This window comes from Pseudopipra pipra, chromosome 14, assembly GCF_036250125.1.
Source record: "Pseudopipra pipra isolate bDixPip1 chromosome 14, bDixPip1.hap1, whole genome shotgun sequence".
NCBI classification, from domain to species: domain Eukaryota; kingdom Metazoa; phylum Chordata; class Aves; order Passeriformes; family Pipridae; genus Pseudopipra; species Pseudopipra pipra.
The window spans coordinates 2,649,384-2,675,702 of NC_087562.1; the positions used below are offsets into that span (position 1 = coordinate 2,649,384).

The 26,319-nt window shown below is 43.0% G+C and overlaps 1 protein-coding gene across 4 annotated transcripts in view; it reads right to left on the minus strand.

The window, feature by feature from the left end:
• RANBP10 (RAN binding protein 10) overlaps positions 1-26,319 on the minus strand; it is a 58,552-nt gene that overhangs the window by 20,411 nt on the left and 11,822 nt on the right. For all 4 annotated transcript variants that reach the window (XM_064670831.1, XM_064670830.1, XM_064670833.1 and 1 more), the window contains 2 exons: positions 20,848-20,900; positions 2,148-2,315 (listed from right to left, as the gene is read on the minus strand). In XM_064670831.1, the coding sequence (XP_064526901.1) occupies positions 2,148-2,315; positions 20,848-20,900 (221 nt within the window). The remainder of the gene's footprint in view (positions 1-2,147; positions 2,316-20,847; positions 20,901-26,319) is intronic.

A 26,319-nucleotide genomic window follows, 5' to 3' on the forward strand; every position in this document is an offset into this window, starting at 1 on the left:
TGAGGTTTTCATTCTGCTTTTGTAAAAAAGGCAGTAAAATGTTCCTGCAGCTCTTGTGGGGTCACCCAGCAAGGACTCAGGTCTGCTGCTCTGTGGCACTTCCATCCCTGTCTCCTCTAACCACACCGTCTCTCCTCTCTCAGTACAACCATCATGTTACCACAGCTCAAAGAGAAGCTGGTACACACAGGAGCCAGTTGTGAATGCTCAGCTGAGTCTTCTACCTGGCATTTTCTCAGACAAGTCCTGTCTTGCACTGTATGTCTGAAGAGCCCAAGAGGACACCCAGGGCACAGCAGTGCTGATATCTGATGCTGTTCTCCAAGCACAGTTCCCTTCCTTTCCTCTTTCTTCCCACTGGCATTGTTCACTGCTGGGATAGGCTGTTCCCCAAGGAGTCATTCAATGCCAGATTAGAAAAACACAAGCTTTCCATCCAAAAAAGCCCCATCTTTGAAGGGAAAGGAGCACTAAAATTTAAGAAAGGAAGACTAGATCACTTCACTGCTGCAAAGCACTCCCAGTGTCCCAAACAAACCAGATCTCTGAACAGGACACAAGGCAAAGAATCACAGGGTGGCAATGATGAAAGGCAACACAGAATTACTGAACTGGGCTCTTTGTTCAGCTACATCTGCTCAGACACTCAGGCACAACATGGTCCTGGGAACGGAACGGAGAAGGAGCAAGCGACGACTTTCCAACTGACACAGCTTATACCGTGCAGATTCCTGATCATTAAAAATAAATTAAATTTCAAATTAACAAATTCATATTCATTAAATAGAAGACCTGGCCTGCTCCTGACTCTTGCACTTCCGTTGTGGAGAAAAGTAACGGCACTGTCAGGCTGAAAAACAGTGAAGCTGGAAAACCACCCAGTCCAACAACACAAAACATCCACAGGGGCACAGCACAAACCACCACAGGGCTTCTGTGTAAATATATGCTAAAAATCAAGGACAGCAACTAAATGGAGAGATTTTGTGAAATATGTTTAACTATTTCATCACCTCAGTCACTGTTGTATGAACTTGTCTCATTCCTAAGTAACAGCTCATGCTCTACACCATCAGCTGTTGCTCTCAAGCCTCTACTTGTCTTACCAGTACTGGACTGACATGGGCAGCCTGAACAGCCCCAGCTCTCTCAGCCTTTCCTCTCAGGACAGATGCTCTAATCCCTTCATCATCTAGGCAGGCCTTTGCTGGACTCTGTCCAGTATGTCCATCACTCTCTAATCCCAGGGAGCTCAGTCCTTTTCCCAAGAGCTCACCAGAAATTATGCCCTCTCCAGGCACACACTGAACTCCAATCCCACTCCCTCCTTCAGCCCAGCCAGTAACTCAAAACAACTTTGCTCTGTTAAGTGTTTTGAGCAGGGTATTCTTCTGCCAGCTTCTTCATCTTGAATCGACGCAGCAAGGAGAAGCAAAGGAAAGGAGTGCTTGTCCCTCCCTGACAAACCAAATGAATCCCAGCACAAAAGGTGAGATGAACTTATAAAAACTTTCTGCATAACAAGAATTTATCTGGGGTGGAGAACATGTCATCCAAGAGAAAGGCATTTTAGGGGAAAATGGCCAAAAGTTTCTATTTTAAAGAAATCAGGTATGACAGATGTCTGGAAAACATCTGTGAGATATTCATTTGGGCATAATTTTGAAGTCCTTAACTTTAGGACAATAAGTGAAACAACTGTGGAATGAACCAAACTAATGGTCAGTGCTTAAATAAGACTTCTTATGCTGAATTAATATTTAGCTTTGGGAATGCTCAGACTAACGTGTTAAGGCTTCCAGATGGACAAGTCCCTTTAAAAATGAAGACACCAGGACAGTGGCTTTGCAGGTAACTGAACAACATGCTAATTTAACTTCCCACTTCTTTATTTTCCTGTTGCCCAGCCAGGCAATCCTAACCTACCTGAACAAATTGAGCAGCATAGAAACCTTTTTACCTGCTGGAAGTATTTCTGTCTTGGAGCCAACTCACAACTCCTGACTGCTGCTGAGTGCTCTTTTCTCTTCCATTTCTTAAACCTCACTCACAGGCACGGGCCGAGAGTTACAACACAGGGAAGTACTAAACAGCAGTGAGGGCAGGGCTGGAGCATCCCTCTCCTGAAAACACCTTCCCTGACTTACCTAAACTGTGGCCATTTTTCGTGTAGAAGCAGGTATTGTTGATGAGGTTGACACAGCAGCCGATCACGTCTCCAGTGGTGAACGTGGGGCCGTAGGGCTGCCCCGTCCCCGAGGAACAGAAGGAGTGCCCATCGTCCCCGTGGTACCCATAAGAATGTTTATCCCATCCTGCAAAAGACAAGACAAAACAACAGGACAGCAGTGAAGCCAGTTCAGCACAAGGACATGCAACTACAGCTCTCAGGACGTAATTTCCTGTTGGAGATTCAAAATTTGATTCCCGTTCCTGATTCATTCCAATATTAATCTTCACATACCAGCAACTGAAAAGGAATTAATGGTCTTTAGTCATAGCACCTTATTTGGGTTTCAAACCCATTTATGCCTTATGAGAAATAATAAAAATAATAAAGTGTCAACAGTCATTCTGACAGATTCTTTTTTGTTTTAAAAATCATTAAACCCCTGTTTCTCTTTTATCTTGCCTGAAGTGAAACAAACTCCCTTTTGTAAAACATTTGTGGTTCCCAAAAGCACAATCTCCCAGCAAAAGCGTATCAAATAATTCTCAACCTGTTGCAGCTTTGTCTGTAAGTGCTGTCACAGGCACAACAAATGGATGGAGGCAATTTTTGCACTCTAAAATCCACACTTCCCTTCTAACAGTTGATAAGGGTTGCTGTGTTCCCTTTGGGCAACAATATTTCCCCCCCTGCAGACAGCTTAAAACACCAAATGCTTTCACATGCTGGAGCAGCCACATGCTCAGGGTTTCTAAGAAAAGCACCAAACACTCAGTGCATCCCTAAGGCCCCCCGTTCATTGCACCACTCCAAATGAACACCAGTGGGAAACGCAGGGAATGGAGCAAGACTGAAACATGCCACGGTCCAAGATTTTGGACATCAGAGCAAAGTTTCGGAGTGAAAGGCGTGAAGGACTCCTAGCAACTCCTAGTCCAGAAACAGTGAATAATTTCCTCTCATAAATCCCACACATCCAAAGGAACAGACTGAGATGTCACAAGAGTCAGCTCTGTCTTCCCTCGGACCAGCTCCAAACAAGCTGTTGACAGTAGCACCAGTCCTGTTTCATATTTTCATGAGAGGCAGGGACAACAGCACAGCCAGCACCCTCAGCAAGCATAAACTCCATGCCAAATCAACTTGCCAAAACAAAGGAGGGAGAGATAGGGGCTCTGGGAGTCTGTTGTCAAACTTGCACTGCTAAGATTCCAGCCAGTAAAAATATCATTGAAATACTGAGTTTTTAACACTCTGGCTCCTTTCCACTATCCCTCTTATTTTCTCCGCTGCCATCACTGAATAGATCATTTTAGTCTCCCCAAAACCAGACCTGTTACATGAGTGTCAATTCAGAACTTCTCTAATGAAGCTGTTGGTAACTTCAGACGATAAATCAATTTATCCGCTAAGCTACTTATAATACAATCCAAACACAGACTTCTAGCTCTTCTGCATACAAAACATTCCTGGCATTACAAAGCATTTAACAAGAACTTGTCATCAGTTACATCCAAGCAGTGAAGTGCTTAAACATCATGTGCTGGGTAAGGCTCCCGTGAGAAACATGACAGTGTGTCCAACTGCGAGGACAATCACAAAATACTTGTGCCAATGCAGACACTACTGGGTCTGTAGTGTAAGGGGGAAGAAAAAAGGATTAATTACCTACAGGTCACAACTGTTCCTACTAAAAAAACCCTCCTTGTGCTCTTGTAAGATTTGTGCCTCACGGTATCGGTTCTTCCTGCAGCACCAAAGGTGGTGATGAACTCCAGTGAGAAGTGACTGAATAAAGGCCTTGAGGACAGTGACAAATGTGATATGTACTGCAACAGTGCCTGGAAAAAGCTTGGTTTGAGTCTTAGTTAAGGAAATCCGCTCATCCAGCACTTTGCTAAGGATATACAGAGTTCACTGCTTTCAACTCAAATGTTGTGTAGCACTGAACGTGGACATAACCCTAAGGGCTTTAAATCCTGACTGTCAGCCTTATCAAATCACCATGGTCATCTTAAAAAAGCAAGCCAGAGATGTTTGAGAGAACTTACTGTACTTACTGTAAACATAAGCTGAAGGGCAATTATTATATGCCTATCATTAAGTTATTTATTAATCAAATCATGTATCTCTATTTCTAAAATTCAGCCCAGAATAAACATGAAGGCAGTGGCGTACAGGTCATTCAGCCAATCTTCTGAAATTTCCTAATAATCTGACTTAAAAATAACACACAGCACTTCTAGTACTTCTAGGTCAAAGTTATCTGGGCCTGTTGATTTTAATAGCGTATTCCTGTCAGAAGTGTTTGGCATTATCCTGGATTAGCAGCAGAATGGGGAGTAACTCATCACAGCTATTTTGAAAACAGCCTCCATCTTCAATCCAAACACATAACACTCGCTGAAAACTTGGGCCTTTGCTGCATCAATAACAATTTGCTATCGCCACCTAGTAATGGGTCCGGGATATTGCAACCTCTTCTGTGACTCCCACGACACTGTTCATGCCTCCAGTGACTCAACAACTCCTTCCTGTGCAAAGTCCAGCAATGCTTTAATAAGGACTGAATCAGACTTCCTGAATGCCTTCCCCACACCTGCACTGCAAATTCTCCGGGCGTTTTAACCTCTGTGCAATTTGTACTCAAGTACTTCCAGAAGCCACCGTTGTGACCTGGATGATATCCATGTGCTCTTAAAAAAAGCTGGCCATGTGGGATATGGGGTCAACCTGGACAAGGATGCTCTTGAAGAAGTGAGACAGCAGAGGCACAGGATGAGCACGTATCATGCTCTGACTGAACAGAGTTACTCCTCTCCAACCACCACAGCACAGACTGAGCCAGATGGAGGTTCTGTTCACTCAATACTCCTGACAGGATTTTGTTTCCTTTAAATTGTTCAATCCTCCATTAAGCACATATAAACACTCATACCATCCACTGTATCCTGCAACAAGGAGTTTGACAGTGTGCCTTCAAACAGCATGAAAATACACCTTCTACCACTTGTATTGGATACTTTGTAGTTCTTGCACTGGAGAAGATGGAAAACTGTGGATTCCGTCTCTCCAGAACATACATCATTATACAGACTTCACAAAATCCCCCATAATAGTCCCTTTTCCAGGTGTATGACTCCTGGCTTATTTAGCTATTCCCTGCTTTTCTGACCATCATCATCTAAATCTTTTCTGGATTTAGTGTCACTTGTGAGAATAGAGATGAAGGTGCCCCATGGAGAAGGGAAGCAGGCTGTAGTTGTTCTCTGCACTGTTCCCTAGCCCTCTGCAAGTTAATCCTAGCATTTTCCCCTTTATTGTCTTTTTTATCACTGATGTCTGCATGAAGCCATTGTGGTCACTCAAAGTGCATCACTGCTCTTGTGACAACGCTCCCCTCCGCAAGGATTCCCGTGTGCCATCTCTCCACCGGTGCCTCAGCTCCCTCCCACAGCTCCTCCCCAGCACCTCTCACCACCCTCAGTGGCTCACAATCCTCAACAGCTAGAGCAGCCCATCCTGGGATAGCAGGGTACAAAACCCTGGGAGAACCCATGCATGAACAGTTCCTGACTGGTAACTCGTCCCAACAAGGCTGCAGGGTTTAAATAACATCCCGTTTCAGTCTCTTGGTGGTAGTGGCAATGGGTAGTGACCCATGGCAGTGGTCAATGCAGAACCTCAGCATCCTGACTCCTAAGACTGTTCTCACTACAGCTCATTTTGAAGACAAGAATACTTTGAACACGCCAATCAAAACCACTCTACAGGTAGGACCTCAGCAGCTAGTGAGCAAAAAGAGGTTAAAATTACACCTCTTTGAACTGAACCCTTCAACCCCCAAACCCAAAACATATTTACTAACTATTTACATATTTACTAACAAGATGCAGAGTAGCTCAGACTGTGCAGGCAGCAAACGGAAAGAAATAAAAACAGAAACCATGGGTAGGGCTTGGGAGGACATTTTTGTATGTTCAGCACCCAACTAAGTTCTGTTTGGCCTGCTAACAAGAAAAAGCTGATATGTTGATCTTCTTGGCAGACTACCTTGATCCCAAAACACAGTGAAAAAAAATGAACAGCAAGTTCCATTGCTGCTGCTTGATAAACAGGTCAGAATTATGCAATGTCAGACCACGTGGCAGAAAAGACTTGAGTTACTTCAGGACACAGTTACAGGATCAACTGATAAATGGTCACTCTTAGGCAAGCACTGGAGTTAGATGCACCCCTGACTGTCCTACATCCCTTCCTGCTCAATCCCAACTTGCCCATTCAATGTCAGCCTTGCTTTACACTTGACTTTTTGGGCAAATCTTGATTTCTCTACCTGAGATCAGGCACTGCCTCATAAAGCAGTGAGTGGGAAGTGGTTCTATTGGGCTGGGACACCATTTACCTCTCAGCACCGCGGAAATAATGTGGTGATTTAGGTTTCTGCTCCAAGAGTGCCAGCAGCATACACAGAACTGCTGGGAGGCACTGGACAAAACTGGCATCATGAGTACATCACACATCTGAGAAAACCAGGACCTGGATGTGCTGCTCAACCTCGGAAGCATGTAGCATCACACAGAGGGTGGATGGATGGCAGGCAAGGCAGGATGGAAGTTACCAAGAGCAGCATTTTCACTGTGCCTTTCCTGGCCTGATGCTTTGTTGGCAGTCTGGAGAAGGAAGCCAAGTGATGACATTCCCCTGTGCAACAAGGTTCAAGTGTGTCAGACTTGCCCTTGGGCACAGGAGAACAGAGAAGGCAGAACACACAGGGAGCTGTACTGAGCTCCCCTCTGATGACATGCAAGGCCCAGAGATCATGGAAAATATACTTTTCCAGTAAGTTATAGCCTGACATGTCAGACTCTTCCAGCTCTGTACTTGTTGGGCTAAAGATGATGGCAGACAGATGAACTTCATCACTGACACATGGACCATTCCCTGCCCATGCACATCCCAGAGGAGAAACACGTTCTACTGCAGCTCAGCCAGGGCCTGCAATCAGGGAAACCTGGGACATCTGGGGCAGTAAGGAGTGGTGAAGGATGCATTTTGAAAATTCATATGGATTCCACATGAAAAGCAGATGGATGTTCCTCAGAAAGAATCTGAAAATTTATTAATATGGTTTGTGTCTGTTTTATCCCGAGTAATATGAGAGGCTGGAGGCTTGTTCTTCAGGACTGACCCCAGTGACTGTTCTAGGCTTTCCAAATTTTACTTGTACCTGCTTCCTCTCTTTCGTACTTTGAAACACTTTTCATTTTTCTCCCCTCTCTATTCCTGTCCAGTATTTTGCCTGTGCCATTCCTCTTCCCACTCCTCTGGCCAGCGATCCTAGCTTCCCACAGCTGCCCATGCCAGGGCAAGTGATGTGCAAACACTAGCTGCAAAAGGACAAGAACTTGTGTCAACACACTGAAATAAACCAAACAAAATAATTTTAATAAGATTTATTGAATCCGAAGTCCAGCAGAAACAGATGTAGAAACTTTGCTTGTCCAGTGCTTGGGGAATGGGACGTGGAGGGTGGAGGCAGCAGCAGTCACTGCTGGACCACGTTCCAGTTGGAGGCAGGGCCTTTTCCATGCACTGTGCTCTGCAGGCTGCTGTTGCTCAGCCAGCTATGGGTCTTTGGCAGCAGCAAAGCATGATGTCAGTGGAGGGGAAGGTATGTTAAACAGAGGCTGAACAGATGGAACATGGTGCAGGGAGAAATAGGATGTTGCTTCTACAGTGTCCTGGGCTGAGCAGTCCCAGGCAGGGACAGGACAAAAATAACTATGGGGTAGAAGCCATTGCCACAGCAGAAGTAGAACCACCCCCTGTTGACTACTCCACCAGCTTCCAATGGATTTGGCTCTACAAGTGGATGTGCCTCTGGTGAACATTAGCCCAGGACAGTCAATGCAGGCCTTTGCCCCAGTGAAGGGAAGGCTGAGCAAGACCTGGTGCTCCCACAGCCTCAGAAGCCAAATGCCTGGTGATGAGAAGTCTGCTGCCTCAAGAAGCATCTGGGGTGCTGCAGCATCTCAGCTGTCCTTCAGTTTTAATGGCAAACCATATGAAGCTGCAGACGCATCAGATGTTTGGGTTAGAGCAAGGAGGTTGCCTGGTTTTTCTTTATACAACTATGCTTCAGAATCAAATCAACTATCAGTGTTGCAATACATCTTTCTGTTTCCATAATGAGACTACAAAAACAGCTGCTCAGTGGCCACAGCAACCTATGTTATAGATTTGGTGTGGTAGGAAGAGGGGAGGGATGGTCCTGGCATGGAACAACTGTCTAGGTACAGTCACAACACCAGCTGCAGGACAGGAATAGGACCAGGGAACAGCATGCTTAACACATTACAGCATCTTCCTGGCAGAACTTCAAGGGCTTGGACATCTGCCCAGAACATGTCAAGGGTAAAAAAAAAAGCAAGCCCCTAAAACCCACTTACCAGGGACACCAGGATGAGGAAGCCCTAGCTAGTAACATCCCGAACTTCTCTTTCTTGTAACAGCTTCTATTTCTTCTATAAGGTGGCAAAATAACTCTGAATTTGGTAGAAGGTCAAACCCTGCACTACAGAATCAGTGCATGTACAGAGAATAAAACCACTTCATCCCATGGAGTACAAACTTCCTAAAGTAAGGGTTGGATGGGTTCAGGTCCCATATCTTTGCACTATTACACTGAATCCTCTACAAGGCCCTGGTGCAGTGCCCCACACCACTGCACACATGCCAGGGAGGGAATGCTGTTCACGGCCTCCCTCTCACCCCAGCTCCCAGCAGATCAAGCAGATTCAGTTTGGCCCCTGCACAGCCACAGCAGATGATCCTAATCAGAGAGTGCAGGACCCTTGGCAGGCCTGGCTGTAGCTCTGGCTCAGAAGCTATTCCATGTTTTTCAATAGAGTACTTGCAACCGTAAAAGAGAGAAAGCTCAGACCAAATCCTCACAGCAAGACTTGTGTGTGGCAAGAATCCAAAGGAGAGGGAAAAAAAAAAGATATAGAAAAAAATGAATCACAGTCTCTCTCTCTCATATTAACAGAGAGCAGGAAGAAAAGAACACCGTGACCCAAAGACCAAAAAGACTCCAAGAAAGACAGTTAAAAAAGCCTGCAAGAGTTTGGGAGATCAAGCAGAATGCAGGTGCTAACAAGCATTGCCTGATCCATCACAGAGACTACAAGCAGCAAGGAGCACTGTAAAATTCCCTTTTTAACAATATTGATATGGCAAGGTGATTTTTAGACCAGATCAGCAAGTCCTACCATTTGCCAGCTACTGCATGTTAACTAGCCTTCAAAACAACAGCAAACCACAGTCTACACAATTATATTAAGTGACACTGCCCATTGACTCATAAAGAGAAAAAACAAAACCAGAAGGCTCTGGGTGGCTGCAACACAGGCAATACCTTTTCAACAGGAAAGGTCTGTTCCACCAGCCCCAGAGATGTGTTAATGAACCCACTTCACTGCTACTTAGCATGTACCTCACCAAAGAATACAGCAATCAAGATAAAAATTCTACTTCCTTGAATGAATAAAGATGGCAGGTCCTCCTAACTCACAAGATGATTGGTCCATCTCCTGCCAGAGTCAGACCGTGATCTGGGTCTTCCCTATACCAGAGAGGTCAAGATGTGCTGCAAGCCATTTACAGCCCTGTAAAGTGCACACCATGTTAAAGCACAGCTACAGAACAGGCTGGTACCATCAACAAAGGCAAAGCTCTCTAGCATGATCAGGTCACCACTGCACTATTATATCCATTATATTCCCTGACACACCACACTGGAGGGGGTGGGGAGCAGAGCAGAGGTGCAAAACAACTCAGGACAGGGATGGAAAGAAAAGTCAGATGATGAGTTTTGCCATTTATCCATTATGTGGAAGGGGTAAAGAACTAATCAGAATCAAAGCCTGCCAATCTCATCATACTAAATAATTCACATGTTCATTTACAGACCAACTTTTCAACTTTCAACTGATGGGCAAGAACGCCTTTATAAAATATTAAGACAGCTCCAGCAAAATCTTGCAAGGTAATGGACAAGAGTCATTTTACAGAGACATGGAGGCAGAGCAGTTCAGTGACTCAGCCAAAAGCAATGCTAGAGTTCACCGTGGAATGCAGGGGGCTTGAATCCAGCTACTACTAAAAACAATCCCTAAAATGGTATTTAGTGAGCTAAGAAAACGATGGACAAAAAAAATATTTATCTAAACACAAGACCTTATGGAGAGAGAAGTCTTCCAGAAGAAGCACATCTTATGATGGTAAGAGGTTGCAACAAGTCCTTCTAGATTCTAAACTGAGGTTCCTTAAATACTTCCCACATCAAGTGAAGCAACAGTGTTTTCTGAAGAGGATCACATTTATCTATCAGCAGAAACAGCTGCTATCCATCAGTTTGAGTTACAGTGAAACTGAGCTTTGTGTTGACATTACCTTTTATCCAAAAGGCTCCAAGAATAGGTACAGCCACATTAAAGAATTTGCTCTAATCTGAAAAACAAGCAGTGCTGTGATTACAAGTCGTGCTGACAGCTAAATTGCTGTCTCTACAGTGCCAGTCAACTCTTAGCTGTCACTAAGATTACCTGGATTGTCCATAATCTGTGCTACAGCTGGAGATGCAACCTGTGGCACTGGTGAAGGCCAAACCACAAACCCCACTGCACAACGCTGTCTCACTCCGCTTTGGAAACTGTTTCCACATGGCACAAAACCAACACAACCTGCTGGATGACAGCAAGTTCCACACAAAACCAGGCTCCGGCGCACCCAGATCCTACATTTCTGGGAACATCCTGCATGAGAAAAGAGTGCAGAACCCCCACGAGGGGCCTGCCCATCTCTGAAAGAGATGTGGCACAGAATCAGGGCACGGAAAAGCGAAGGGCAGCCACACTCTTGACTAAGAAGCACTTACCCACACTGATGCCTGAGCACTTAAAAGCCAGTGGAAAGACTTTCTTTGATTAATTTTCCAAGGCCAGGGTTACTGCCTTGAAATACTAATTCATGGTTTTCAGCTTGAATGATGTGGCAAAGCACTTTCCCAAATACTCCAGGGTAAAGTGTGGCTACTGAGAGCTCAGTTGGAGCCTCAGTCTGCTTCCTTCATTCAAAGCTGAAGTTTGTGTGCCCCAAACCAGTGTAATTGAAAAGACCAAGAGAACCAAAAAAAGAACAGAAAACCAATGCTAAAAACCCAACCCAAATGGCTGGCTGCAGTTTTTCGGGCTTTAGACAGGACAATCAACACAATCCACACAAACAAACACGTGAACTGAAGTCTGTTGGAAGGGGAAAAAGGCAGGAACTTTCACTTTATAAAACACTAATTTTCACATAAATAGCCATAAACGAAACACGAGATTAAATTTAACCCCAGTGCTGTGGTTCAGGAGCTGGTTTTGTTACTCTCTGGCTCTGAACACACCTGACAGCATCAGGGCTGACCTCGGCTGAGGACTCCATCGCTCTGGTGTCACTCCTGAGCACGTATCGCCCAGCGAACTAACACATCTGCCCAAGTGCCCCGTGCCCTGGCAGCTCAGCCAGTATCAGCCCTGAGCAGAAGGCTCATGTTTTAAAACACATCCTACCTAACCAAGCTGTGCCCAGCTCTGTGCACGATAAGCTCCTGAGGGGGGACACACCTAAGGCAGAGCACGGCAGGGACAGAGGCCTTGGCAGCCACCAGGGTGAAGAATCACTGATCTGGATTCAGGTTATTCAAATGCCCTAGTCCAAAACACCAATTCACATCATTTGTATTTTATACCAGAGCCATCACAGCCGTCCTGGTACACAAATTCAGCTCACAACCTCCCCTTCCCACACCACAATGCACCCACACACAGCACACCCAGTTAATTCTCTAAATCGCACACCAGTAAGTTTTGACTTCGGAGACCTTCAAAATTTAGAGCTTTTAAATCCAAACTTTGTCAGAAAGCCCACTAATGACATGTGAAAAACTGAAGAACGTGAAAGAATGAGCTTCCAGTTGTTCTGGGGGCCAAAGATGGGACATGAATGAATTCACAGCACATGCACCAAATCCATTTCGATATTCAAGCTGGAATTTTCATACAAGTTCAGGCAAACTCAGCACATAAACTGAAAAAACTGACTGAAAAAGGAGAAAGCTGACATGGGATAAGAAGACAACTGAGCAACTCAGTGGAGCTTAGCAGACCTTGATTGGTAGTGGACAGGTCAACCATAAACCACATGACTCACAAAGATATATAGAATTAGTTTTTTTAATAAAGATCATACATTTTTAAAAATTTTTATTAAAAAAGTGGTTTTAAAATTTTAATTTTGAAATTTTAAAAGAATTTTAAAGGGTGTTTACTGATCTGCAGAGAGTGGAAGCAGGAGGAGAAAACAAGATGAGAGTGAGTTAAGTAACACCAGAGGAACTCAGAGATCACAATTCTCCAACACAGATGCAGCAGGGCAGCCACAGTGCATTTAAAATATACATAGAGAATACATATACACATAGAATGGAGAGTGAGGATGAAAAAAGAAACACTGAATGAATTGTGTATGCTCAGAATGAAAAGAAATTAAGTGTTTCTCAGATTACTTTCCTACAATGACATTTTACATACACTGAACATGAGATTGATTCCATATGGGGAAAAATCTTATACTAAAAATATGTGAAAGCTGAAGTTCAAAGGAAATCCTTTTGTTTTATTACAGGAAGCCCAAATTTCTTATGAATTTCTTTAGTATGACCTTCATTTTGACTTAAATTAAAACAAAAATAAAATCAAAAGCTACTTTGAAAATAGCAGATGGTGCAGCAGAGTAAGGGCAGATTCAAGAATGAAACAACCAGTTTCAACCAGTCTAAGGATAATTTGTCCAGGAGGAGGTTCTTTAATTTTTTAATTTTTTTGTTCAAATGGGGCTGTGTACCCTGTATTACTTAGCCTTGTCCTGTGGACTGAATAGCTATTAGTGGCTGGAGTGCTCCTGGAGTGCATCTTTCAGTTTAGTTTAGAAGAAACAAGGGTAGTACAACTGAAGATGAAAATAAAAGTACAGCCAGTGGTGACAACCAGGAGATTCACTTAAATAAACTCCACCTCTACAAATAAGAGACTCGTAGACAAATCCAAAATGGCCCTGATTTACAAAGGCCAGAAATTTTAAATCTGTTATTAAATATTTTTCTTGGCAGTGCATGTTTAGAATCCAGCACCGTTTGAAGTGCCACAATAATCTTCGCCCATCCAGATGAGCTCTCGAGTGGTGAGGAATTCCTCTCAAAAGCCATTCTGCACAAATGGATTCACCAACTCCAGGGCTCACCCACCACACTGACCCACTTTGCTCCCATTTCTTCAACTGCACAGTGCTAAACCTGCCATTTCTAAACCTACCAATAATCTCTTAGGATGTTGAAGTCAGGTACAAATAATGTTTTCAGGTCAAAATGTAGTTAAGTTGGCAGCAAGGCCACACAAGTGAAGTTTTTGGAGCAGTTGTCAGGCTCTGTGAACCCCAGATCTTTGGCATTGCTAACTGCTCCCAAGTTACCTCCATTTAACAACAGGACACCTCCCTGGGTGCTCCAGTGCCTCTTGCTCAAAATCCACCTGCAGGGTTTGCTCAGCCTAGGAGGGCAGAGGTGGCAGAATCACAACCCTCCTCCTGCCACCACTGCAGGTCAGAGGCTCTCTCTGCTGTGATCTTCCATGTCCCTCTGGATTTTGGCATGATTAATGGCATCCCTCTTGATTTACTGAGAATGAACTGGTGGCCTCTACCTCAGACCACCACTGGACTCTCCTACAACACATTTTCTTCACGAGAAGTCCCCGGTTTTTTGTGTTTCAGGTGCCTTCTTCCACTACCGCCGAGATAATTTCTGGCAATGCTCTCACCCCATCATCCTCTCAGGTGTTAATAACCATGGTATGAACATCACAGCCTCCTTAACAGATCACCAGCAACAACTAGACACAGCCAGAAGGCATTTGGCCCAGAAATTTGCCAAGAGATGATTCTCCTCCATCATCCATATCTGAGTTTTCCTCGTGATAACTTTCCACAGCCCGGGAATTGCCACGACCAACACACAACCCTTCTGGTAACAGCAAATAACCCTTCTGAGCTCAGTAGCTTCCCAAACCTCCAGTCCCTTGATCATTTGAACTATAATGTATTGGGCAAAACAAGCATATGCTTTCACTGATGTTTGTTTTCAAGGTTTTACTGTGTGACTGAATGAAACAAAACTGGGTGCAAAAAATAATCCAATCAAGTTCAAATATCATCTGACTCATCACCACAATAAAAGGTACCCAGTCATCATCAGCAGAGACAAATTAAAGTTTAGGGAGACACAGCCAGCCAAGTTACCTTCAGCCCAGTACGCCCTGGAAAGATGATCCTTCATAAAAATGTCTCCGTGACCAGGATAACTGTTAACTGGTGGGAATGCTTGGTCTTTAATCAAGGTTTTCAGCACAAATCTTAGGTGAGAGTAATATCTGTTTCTATAAAAAATAACCTCAGACCACTGTGTCCTGGTTTCAGCTCACCTAAGAGTGTTACACTGGCACCAGGCTTTTCCAGAGGATAAAAGTTTCACAAAGGAGCTGTTTCAACCTGCACTGCCTGTGTGATGAACCAGGCAAGTGAACAGATCCAAGTTAATAACAACCCCAAAATCACACAGTGCCCCCCACCCATTATTATTAACCCAATTACATGACCCAGTTCACTTGCAGCCCCACAAACTGGTTTGATAGGATAAATTAGAGGGTACCAGAAGCACAAGCAAGTTTGTGGATAGGAACTGGCACAGCCAGCTGAAGGACTCACTGCATGTGTAACTAACACCTGGAGATGTTCCTATAACTACTTTTGGGGGAATGCACATTTACTTATTTTTTTATTAAAAAAAAAAGTCAATTTTTAACCCTATGTCAGCCCTTAACTGGATATACAAAAACTGCCATGCTCTATAATTTATGCAGGTACTAAATAAGTGATTTATATATTTCCTTGCCAATGTCAGGATTTGTTCCATCTGAATTATATCAATGAGAGGGGCAAGGAAGTGTGAGCACCATTGTCTAAGACTCCTGTGGCACTGTAGGGAAATCCCACGTGCCATTTGGGACAACTGTTTCTAAGGATAGTTCTGAAAGGGCTTTGCAGCAGGACAAACACCATAAGGTACTTTAAGACACTGCTTCATCAACTGCATAAACAAACAAACTTGACAGAAATTACTTCTAAAGATAGAAAATCAAGCTGTGTGTCCAAATTGCTGATGCAGCCAGGAGGATCTAAAAGCAGACTGAATCACTATTTGTTTGCCACATACTGTTCATACATTTAATCCCATACTTTTGATGACTGCTCTAGAAGCCAACTGCCTTCTTTTCCCAGGTAACCATCTAGCTTCTTCCCCTCCTCCCCCTTTTCTGCTTAAGCCTTAGGAATTGTGAAAGCTTGGCAAGGATTTTCCTTTGCCCTTGTTTGCAAGATGGGATAAGAGTCACTTTCCTGGACTTGCTCTGAATTTTAATGTTTTCTTTTACTATAAGCAGTAAGATACTGGTACTTGTGATGCATTCAGGGGTTAAATGTTTGGAAAAGCTCCACAGAAGTTGCCACAAATCAAGAAAACATGACTAACACAGACAGGGTGAAGAGTCAGGGATGTTTGATGGGGAGAGAAGACCACAAAGCAGTGATAGAGGTTTTCATGTACACAGCTACAAGGAGGAAAGAAATTAATTATTCTCCACCTCCATGTGATCCAAGAGTAATGGCCTTAGACTACATGGGATATTCAGCTTAGTCATGAGGAAAAGTTTCCAATACAAGGACAGTGTTGGAAGAAGTTGCCAGAAAAATAATGAAAGACTGGTTTAGACACACACCTGTCAGGCAGGACTGATGCATAATTGAATTCACTTCAGATCTGATGATTTGGTGAAGTCTCATCTTCTGTAATTATCACATTTACCACTGGGACTAAGTCCTTTAGCACAGGTCCTTCATTTGTCAGTGGAGTCACAGAAAGTGACAACCCAGAAAACTTCTTTAAATGTATTTGAAATAGAGATTCCCTGGCAATCACAGGAAACAAAAGGAAAAAAAAAAACCACACCAAACCCCAAACAAAACTGGCTAGAAAGAACATCTGGAGGTATTTAGCCAAACTTCCCATTTGTGGCAGGTTTAACTTCAGAGTTAGACCAGGCTGCCAAGAGCCTTGCCCAACTGAAGTTTGAAAATCTGAGGATAGAGCCTCTGCAGAAACCCATCCCCAACTCTGATGAGGAATAATATCTTCCCATGAGAATTTTATTTGTGCAGGGCCAGAAATTGGACTCAATGATCCTTGTGGGTCCCTTCCAACTTGGGATATTCTATGATTCTATGATTCTATGATACAACATCTATCCAGCCTCCCTTCTCTGGTTGCTCCCAGAGAGGAGCACACCTGCCTGAAAAACCCTAAGGAAGAAACAATTAACTTTTTTTCTCCCAAAGGAAGGATCAAGAAGAGAGAGTCCTCAATAGCCTCCCCTACTTGTATGTCCTCTGATAGCATGCAAGATAAGCTGAGAAGAAATAAAGTCCTACCTACAAATGTCAACAGAAACCTATGGGCACGAGAAGAATACAAAGGAAAGGAAGGGATCTCCAAACAAAGCTGAAATGGAAAACCCAGCCCCACATGGTGGTTTATGGAGGAGGAGGGATGGCTTTCACAGAGGAGGGGCGCATGGGGAAGTCTTAATTCCCAGGACTCATTTGCATTTTGTCTACAGAAAAAGGTCACTCACAAGGACTCTTTGCTGAACAGACACTCAGGACAGCTGGACAAACCACTTCTGGTTTTGCTGATCTGGCTTAAGGCACTCCAGTCCCAGCAGCCAAACCCCACCAGGGAGCAGGTTTCTCTACACCAAATTCTCCTGGCTTATCTGGCTGCACACTAATTCAAGTCTATAAAACAGTCTTGAGTTTGAAAGCTTGTTCTTTTAAGAGAGAGTCTGAAGCAGGTAGACAGTGATTAAGCCAAACAGTACCTTTTTGTTTGAAAAGGGAGCTGAAACAATAATCAAGGTTTCTGAAAACCAAAGAGTGGTGAGTGAAAGCTGGCACTCCCTTCAGCAAGTGCAAAGCTGCACAGCAGGGCAAGTCAGTTATTAACCAGAGGGTGTTTAAAGTCTCCCGAAGTCATTGGTCAGATCCTATCGATGCTGTTTAAGAAACTGAAGCAGGGCATGCCTAAGGGTGTGGTTTCACAACATCTCAGGCTGAATTAAGACTTTGCTGCTTCGGTAGGGAATCATCCCTCCTTCCCTTTCTGCCTGGCTGTATGTTCCTGCTGGGTTACCCTCAAAGAACTTGACCAAATTAAATGTTATTTCTCAACAGCATGAAGGACTTGAACTAATGCATAACATCACAGGCAGGGGAGAATCATCTCCAGCGTGCACATCCCATTCCTATTAAAGACAGGACACTTATCTTCTCTGTTTTGTGAAGGTGAGGTGAAACCTGTACCAAACCACCAACACATTTTCAGCTGGGCTCAGAAAAACTTACTGGACTGAGGGCTAAATAAATAAATAAATAAATAAATAAATAAATAAATAAAAATAATTTTAAAAAAGGACCTTGAGATGTTAGAATGCAGGATGCAAAGGTAAAGGAACCACCCCATCACAATCTCAACACAGAAGAAGAGCAGGCAGGCTCCTGTGTGGCCTGAAAGCTCCCTCTGGCCAAGGAAGGGACAAATGCCAGAGCCCAAGGCTTGCACCAGGGAAGAGGGACTGTGCAGATGGGGTAGGGGGGAGGGAAGGGTCAGGTTTCTCTCCTTTGGTGGCACTGAGTTAGATCAGTTCAGCTGCAACATGTAATTCATCCTCAAATGCCAAAATGCTGAGTACCTGAGAAAAAAGTTGTATCTCGGGAAAGAAATGAGCAGACATTTCAATAAAAGCCACTAGTTTAATGTGGAATGTTTATTAGTAAGTGGTTTTTTTCTTCAAAATCATCAAGATATGTCAGGCTCACAAAAGTCACCATAAAAATTCCACAATCATTTCAGACCTGCTGGTTGAATTTCAAAGCACAGCCCACAGAAACCTTGAGTCAAACATGGACAGGGAACTCTCCAACTAAAAGCAGTCTCTATTCCCAACACAGAGAGGAACAGTTTAAGGGAATGCTCACACTTGAACCTTCAGAGAAAGCTCAGCACTACCCCCACCAGCACCCAGCTGGCCTGAAGCCAAAATAAATTTGGCACAAAGCACAAATGACCTGACTTGGAACTGGATATGGCCAAAGTGTTTGTCCTCAGGGGAGGCAAAAGGAGTTTAAGACAGAACCCAACAGCAAGATTGTTCTTTGAATTAGGACTACCAGGGTGCCACTGAAAGTGGGAACAAGAAAGGGACCAACTTTGGCTCCTGTACCAGGCTTTGGGCTCCCAAGCCACTACCTGCAGTGGTTACATACTGCCCTGGCAGCACACTGAGTGAAAATCAATCTGTTACAGTGACTTAGAAAGGGTCTAAGGAGACAAACCTGGCAGGATTTCAGGTCACAGAAAGTTAAAATTACACTTTGACATGAAGCCAAGTCAAGACTCCAAAGTCTGTCACGTCTTTGTGAGCTCTCACTTACTCTGTTCTGTGAAGGACCTGATAACAGTTAACCCTGGAAATGTGTTTCTCACTTCAGTTACTTGAACAATATACTAAAAAAAAATAAAATAAAAAATCAGACTCATTCTCCAAAAGCCAGGAAGATAATTACTGAGCTGTAATACAGAGCCATGCAGTTAATTTTACACAGCTGATGGGAGATAGACCTAACTATGACTCTTGGCAGCATAATCTGCATGTGATCAAACAAACAACAGGTTCATAGGATCACATTTGTACAATTCATTGCTAAATAAGCACTATCTCAAGTTTCAAGTTCACTTTATGCTTTATTTCACTGAGAGAAAAGAATTCCACGTTTGCCACATGCACTCCAGAAATAATAGTAGTGTACAGGCACTTTGACTCAAACTGGCCACAAAACACTGCCCATGTAACTCCCGGGCTTTAAAGCCATTTATCAGAAGTAGTTTGGCTAATTTTTAAGGAAAAACAAAAGAAGAAATTACATTGGCTGTTCAATTCCAGGACAGCACACCACAGACCCTCAGTACACACCATCTCAGGTTAGTGTTTAACTGAGTTGTACGTGTATGTGTTACAACCCCAGGACAATCCCAGGTTAAGCACAATCCAACCAGCCACCTGCAGGCCAAGTCTACAAGACAACCCCACCCATCCTTCCATTACTCATACCAGAGAGCCATTTCTGGAACAGAACATGGTCCCTTAATGGCCAAACCACCCCTTTTCCAAGCAGCCAAGCACCTCAACCGTGGGAAGGGATGATGGGACTCATACTTAGTCCTGTGCATGGCACACAATCCACCTGGATCAGGAGGATCAGGGGGAGAGGAAGTGCAGAGAGAGTAGGACTGAAAAGAGACTTCTAAATCTGATATTTCCTACCTCTTTGCAACCAACTATCACTTGAGGAAACTGGCAGTGTCCTGCCTTCCTCCTTCCCTGGTCTAGTTCCAAGTGGACAAAGCCCTGTGACCTCAATTCTCCCTCTGATGTGTACACACTGCAGTTGTCACAACAATTATTAACAAACACAGTTTGCAACAAGATACAAATTCTTTAAAACATGGGTGCCACTGAAACCATTTTCCCCAAGATAGTTATCATATCTGCCTTTTGTTAGGACACTCACAAAAACATTCTCCTTTGGGGATACCAAGATGCATAACAAGGGTTGGACACAGATTTCAGCTTTAAAACAACTCCACAAGAAGTAACACTCAAGGCCAAAAAAAAAGGCCCCCACCACTGGGAACCAGCTGTCATTCTTTCTGGCATTCCAAGAACATTTATACTTTCTACCAAACACAAACTTTCAGTTTCAAACACAGCTGAAAGAATTCCTGCTACAGTCAATACATATCTAGAAATTAACATTTTTACACAATAAATTGGATATTGTTAAAGAAAGATTACCAATGACTTATTTTTAAAAGAAGCCACTTAACCAACTTACAGGCTAACCTAAAAACACACATTTCAAACAAAAGAAGCAACAGTATTAACTGGAAATACCACTCTATCACATTTTTGTAGTTTTTCAGTGGTAAGAGGGAAAGAAGAGAGACAGTACAACGGGCCAATTTTCCTGTCATTTTCAGATTCTTTCCTGTAAATTTGTCAAGTGGAATATACAGACTAAATGCAAAATTATTTTCCTAGTTACTTTCAGATGCAAAGAAGAGCCTGCCTGTCTGAAAGCTTCTCATCTTACTCATTACTCATTAGTTTAGTATTAGTTTCTATTATCTGTTAAAATCATCATGGTTGCATTGATAATACCAGTAACTCAGTTTAGGATAATACTCAATAATTGGAAACTTCCAGACATAAGACAATTATAGTCCTGTCATTTTATTAATAGAAACACACATGCACTACTTCACAGACATAAATTAAAATCTTTATGTCAAATGAACATTTAACACAGGCTGAAAGCCAAAACAAACCTTAACAGTGACTTACCAGGAAGCCTGTTCATGTTGACCCCTTGAGCAGAAAGTCCTATTCCCATGTACCTTCAAAAAAAACCAAACAAAATATCAGTCAAGCACCAAATGGCCAAAACACAAGATTTCCTGCAGCAGAAATACAGCAGTAAAATAAACCCAACCCACACACAAATTATTTAAGAATGGCAAAATCATTAAAGATTTTCCATTACTCAAGTCTTTATTGAATCCAAGATACAATGTCAGTGCTTTCTGACTACAGCTACTCTTTAGCTCTTAATTGGTAAGAGAAGGACTGTGAAACAGTCAGCAACCTTATTTCTGGTTTGGTATTTGTGAGAGGTTTTTACCCATATATCAAGAAAAAACTATTTATACAGGTGATATACTACATGAGAGTAAACAAATACATAAGGGCAGATATATGAGAACAGATGCCTGTCCAGTCTGTTGAACTGTGTCCAGGAATAGCTGGTAGTGGATGCACAGGAGAGAGCAAACAGTTGTACTTTCCAAGAACACTCTTTCATTGTTCAGCATATATTTTACACAATTTTCTAAGCAAAAGGTGGTCTTTCTGTATTTCACACCCTGTCAGATTTTCATTCTAATCTGGCCACTTTCTGAACCTCTGTAAGCTCTTTGAAAAGGCAACTTCCTGCAGCTCCCCCCAGTCGATTCCTGCCCAAGCTAGTTTTGCTTGGTACTTGCATTTTTAGAATTAGAAGAGAGAGGAAAAGCATTTCCCTGTCCAATTTCTCGAGGATTTTCAAGTCCTCATTCATACCCCTCTCCCTGAAGGTCTCTTCTCAAGGTTAACTAATCTCAGACTACTCAACTGCTTTTATGGCAGCTCATCTGTGCCTCTTAATGCTCCTGCTACCCTCCAGTTCTGTAACTTCCTTGAGAAGCAGGGGGTAACCAGAAGCACCAGCATCACTCACAGCACCAACCCACGGTGATTATTACAGACAACACTATAACAGTGTTGTGCATTTTGGGTTCTATCCCTCCCCCTCCTCCTTTATTACATTTATATTTTACTGCAGATGAGAACTGAGCTGATTTTTCCACGGAACTGGGACACAACTTGTCCCTGCACTCCAAGAGGCAGCTCAGAGAACATTTTTTTGTGTCAAGTTTGGATTGTTTATTCTGCCCCCATGACAATCACATCACACCCATCCAGCAGGGCAGTAAGGCACAGCCTTACAAAGTCTCCTCTTCCTCACTGCACACACCCATTTTGTTTCTTCTGTTTCTGTTAATTTGCATGGCTCTGTAATTCTTTTAATATCCCCTGAAAGCAAAGCTGCCCTGCTCAGTTTGTTTTCAATACACTTCCATATTTTCAGGTTACTGAGCTTTGAAATGAACAGTCACTGTTGGGCTCTTGTTCTTGTAAAGGTATAAATCCCAACAGGCTGCAGTCAGTGTCCTGCTGTTCTTCCACTGTATCAGTTTTCTTCCAGTGGCTTCCTCAGCCATTTGCTCCATAAGACATTAATCACATTCGAAAATATTATTTCAGAATTCGACCCCAAAGTTACATTTCTTCAAGTTGTGTAGTTCAAGTCCCTTCCAGAAACTGTTCCCTGCCCTTCACTTCCCCACCTCAGTCACTGTCACCATCACATGGAAATGGTAATAACTGATTTTTTTTCTTGTTTACACAGAAATTTTAATCCTTAGAGACCTACCAGGTAATTAAATCTTAGCCTACGATCTCTCTAATAGCACAAAATACAATTTTTTTTGGTGAGAAAATACCTTTAAGATCATCTAGTCCAATCATGGACCAAAGACTGCCAATCCCACCACTAACCCACGTCCCCAAGTGCCACAGTTACATGTCTTTTAAATCCCTCCAGGGATGGTGACTCCACCCTTCCCTGAGCAGCCTGTACCAGTGCTTGACAACCCTTTCCATGAAGAAATTACTCCTAATATCCAACCTAAACCTCCCCTGGCACAACTTCTGGCTGTTTCCTCTTGTCCTGTCACTCTGTCAGCTGGGAGAGGAGACCATCTTCACAAACATGGCCAACTTTGTCTTTCTTGTACCCTCCACATCTTGGCAGCGCGACCTTCTGGATTTCAAATCCCTGAAACCCAGTTTTACAGCGCCTTTAAATAAGTCAATCCCTTCTTTTAAAAACGTGCTCTACTTCTGAAGTGCTCCAGCTCCCCGAGGATCCAGACCCTTCCTCCTCAGACCAACAGAGAGAGCAAACAGGCAGCAAACTCCTGGCAGGGTATCGACCACGCTGAGAAAAGACAGAACTTCCTGAGGGCCACACGTACACCACGAGTCCTGTCTGATCACACCAGCTTGAACCCAGCCTTCCTCCTGGTGGTCAAGGAGATGAGATCATCCAGGAAAGGCTGGTTTCTGATCTACAGCACAACCCTGATCTCAAGGATGGAAGAGACTTCAGAGTCAGTACTGTGTGGTCTCATTCCTTTGAATCCTTTGGAAAAAAAAAATATACACACACATCTCCGTAATCAAGACTTTTTAAACATCACACTCCACAGTCAACAGCTCAGCTATTTCATTCTTTAGAACTCTTGAATGAAGAGCAGATAACCCCAATGATTTGTTCCTGTGCTTTAGGGATAAATAAGACTGTTGTTGAATTAATCCTTCAATAGGAACCAGATGATCATTCAAAAACAAAGACTGGCGTGGGTTTTGTTGACAAATGACACTATTGCTGTATTAACTCTTACTTGAGAAGGATAATCCTTTAAAAGCAAAAGACTGGTATCTGTGAGCCTCTAAACACTCCTACCTTTCCAGAGCCCTTCATAAAAAGCTCTCCTCGTTATCTCTTCTTTTGACAAGACTCTCCACTTGCTTCCCCCATCCCTGATGTTTTGGGAGGGAAAAGCATTCCTTTAACATTTTAGACCTTCAGCCAGATGTCCCTCAACTCATTCTGGTCAACCTTCCTGGTTTTTTCAAGCTTAAAAGTTCGTTCTTTCCATTTTTTCTCATCAAATAAAATTTCAACTTTTGGATTGTGTATCCCTCTCACCCCTCACCCCCATGTCTATTATGTAAACTGTCAGTTCATTCTGAATCTCTCCAATAGTTCACACACTTTCCTCTGGTCCTCCAATACATTGTCTTAAATGGTCTCCACACTCTCTCAAAGCATTCAACCCTTCTGGTTTTATTAACTATTCTTAAACAAGCTTATTTCCATTTATAAAGTTTGTTTTCTAGCTTTTTTGTTGTTGGGTAGTGGGTTTTTTGAATGAACACTGAAGTGGTGGGGTCTGGGGGATTTTACAGCACTCCTCAGAGGACACCAAACATGAGTGATTACATTCAGTGCTGTGGAGCAACTTCTAAACACACATTTCTTGTAAACATTTTTTGCACTGCTCAGAGCAGGAGTCAGAAGTTACATCCTTTCTCATGAGCTCCCTGACTCATGAGAGCCTCTCCAAAGCAGTCATTTATGGCATCTAAAAACTGAGCCTCACACAGTCATGTGTCATACATCTATAATAAACTCAAGTTTGGGGATATGTTTCCAGCCTTCCAGGCACAATATGGAAGATTGTTCCCTGTTTCTGCAGGGAGTGCTCCAGCTCTTCCTGGCCACATTCTCAGCACACTGGCAGATAAGAGAGAGTTCTTGCTGGCATTCAACTTTCTTATTCCTACAGAGTCTGGAACCTTCTGCTGCCACAGAGTTTTCCTTACCACATGGTGAGTTTTGCCATTTTTTTTTTCCAGTTACATGTGGGAGCAGTCAGGATCCCAGTCCACAGCTAGAACTGAATTCAAGTTCTACATTGCTTCAGAGAGCAGTGAAAAGTGCCAGCTCTTCCAAGTGCCCAAGCCTCAGGGGAGCTGTGATTCAAAGTACCAACTGCCTGAATATAAAGGCACCATCTAAGCCTGGTGCAACAACACCAGAGTACTGCACTGTGTTGTCCCAGAAGGGTGGCAATGCCAAGGAAACTATTGGAAATTAGAGGAAATAACCTAATAGTTGAACTCAGATAAAACAGTTCACCTCCCACTTCAGCTAATCCTGCTTAACTTCATTATTTTCTATGCAGATTCATCCTCCCTCTTTTGTGTACAGCAGGAAATCCCACACACATAACCAAGGGCAAAACTCATAAATAGTATCTTTCCATTTTGAGACAACACAGCTTTAAAGTAGGGCTGGAAGCTTGTATTTTTATAAAAAGCAAGTACTACAACTCGACAAATTCTAAATTTAAGATTACACTTTAACCTAGATACACAACACCATGGAAGTGTGTCACTAAAAAAAAAAAAGAAAAAAAAAGAACATGACCACAAGCCTTCCTGGTTCACAATTTTTTTCTTTTAAACTCGTGTTCCCATTTAAAGCTCAAGATGAACTTTAAAATAAGAACACAATGGCTATAGAACTGTACACAGAATTTGTAGAGAACCTAAAATAAAGACTCTCACTGTGCTGGGTTTCAACTCCACAACCCACAGTTTATATCCACAAATTGTCACAGACTTGGCTGCTGGTTATTGTTTTAGAAGGTGTTACTTTGCTTTTCCCAACCACTATCAATTTATGTATCAGAAGTAATGGATGAAATGGAGCTTTGAGATCTACAAAGCCTCAGACTAAAAATCACTCTCTTGAAAACTGGGAGGAGAAAAAAAACAACTCATCTTCAACTCCCCCACTCCCAAAAGCACCAGCTGCTTTCTGAACTTCTTGGAGCAGAACAGCTTCTCACTTCCTCGATTCCAAATGCTCCAAACCAGTTTTGTGTATGCAACAACTCAAAACCAGTTAAACAGTATTTGTGGGCATCATCACGAGCTAACAACTGCCTGTTTGTTTTTATAAATTAATCAGTTATGACATTCAATATCATTCAACATAAATCTCAATAGTCTGCCTGCTGTATCACCCCTGCTTTTGGAGGTTTCAGGTGTGGACAGACTCCCTAGGGTGTATCCATTAACTGGAGTCCCTTTTTGAGGGATTCAAAGAGCCTCTTAAGAAAAGGATGCACAAGGATGTTAGCACTCACTTTCAAATAGGAAAAAACCATCTTTTTTTAGGATTTGGGGCAATGACACATTTGCATCCATTATCCATCACAGGTAGTGATGGATGCATATAAAGATATATACCTTGACAAAAGCCAGGCAAAAGTGACCTCCTAAAACCACCTTCTCAGCAGTGAACACTGAATACTTGGAACTGCCCCCCACACTTAATATAAGCTTCAAAAATGCTGCATCAGTAGATCAATTCCAAATAGAGCAGCCTGACAAAAATAAACCCAGACACATGCCAGTGATTCAGTCAGAACAGTCTTGTTCCCTCTCACCAGCAGCCTCGACAGTTACCATAGCACCAAATTCTTCCAGACTTCTCCTGCACCTCAGCCCTGCCCAGGCAACACTGGTTGCTTTTGAAAATCTGACTCAATCAGCCACACTTGCCACGAGCCACAACGTCAG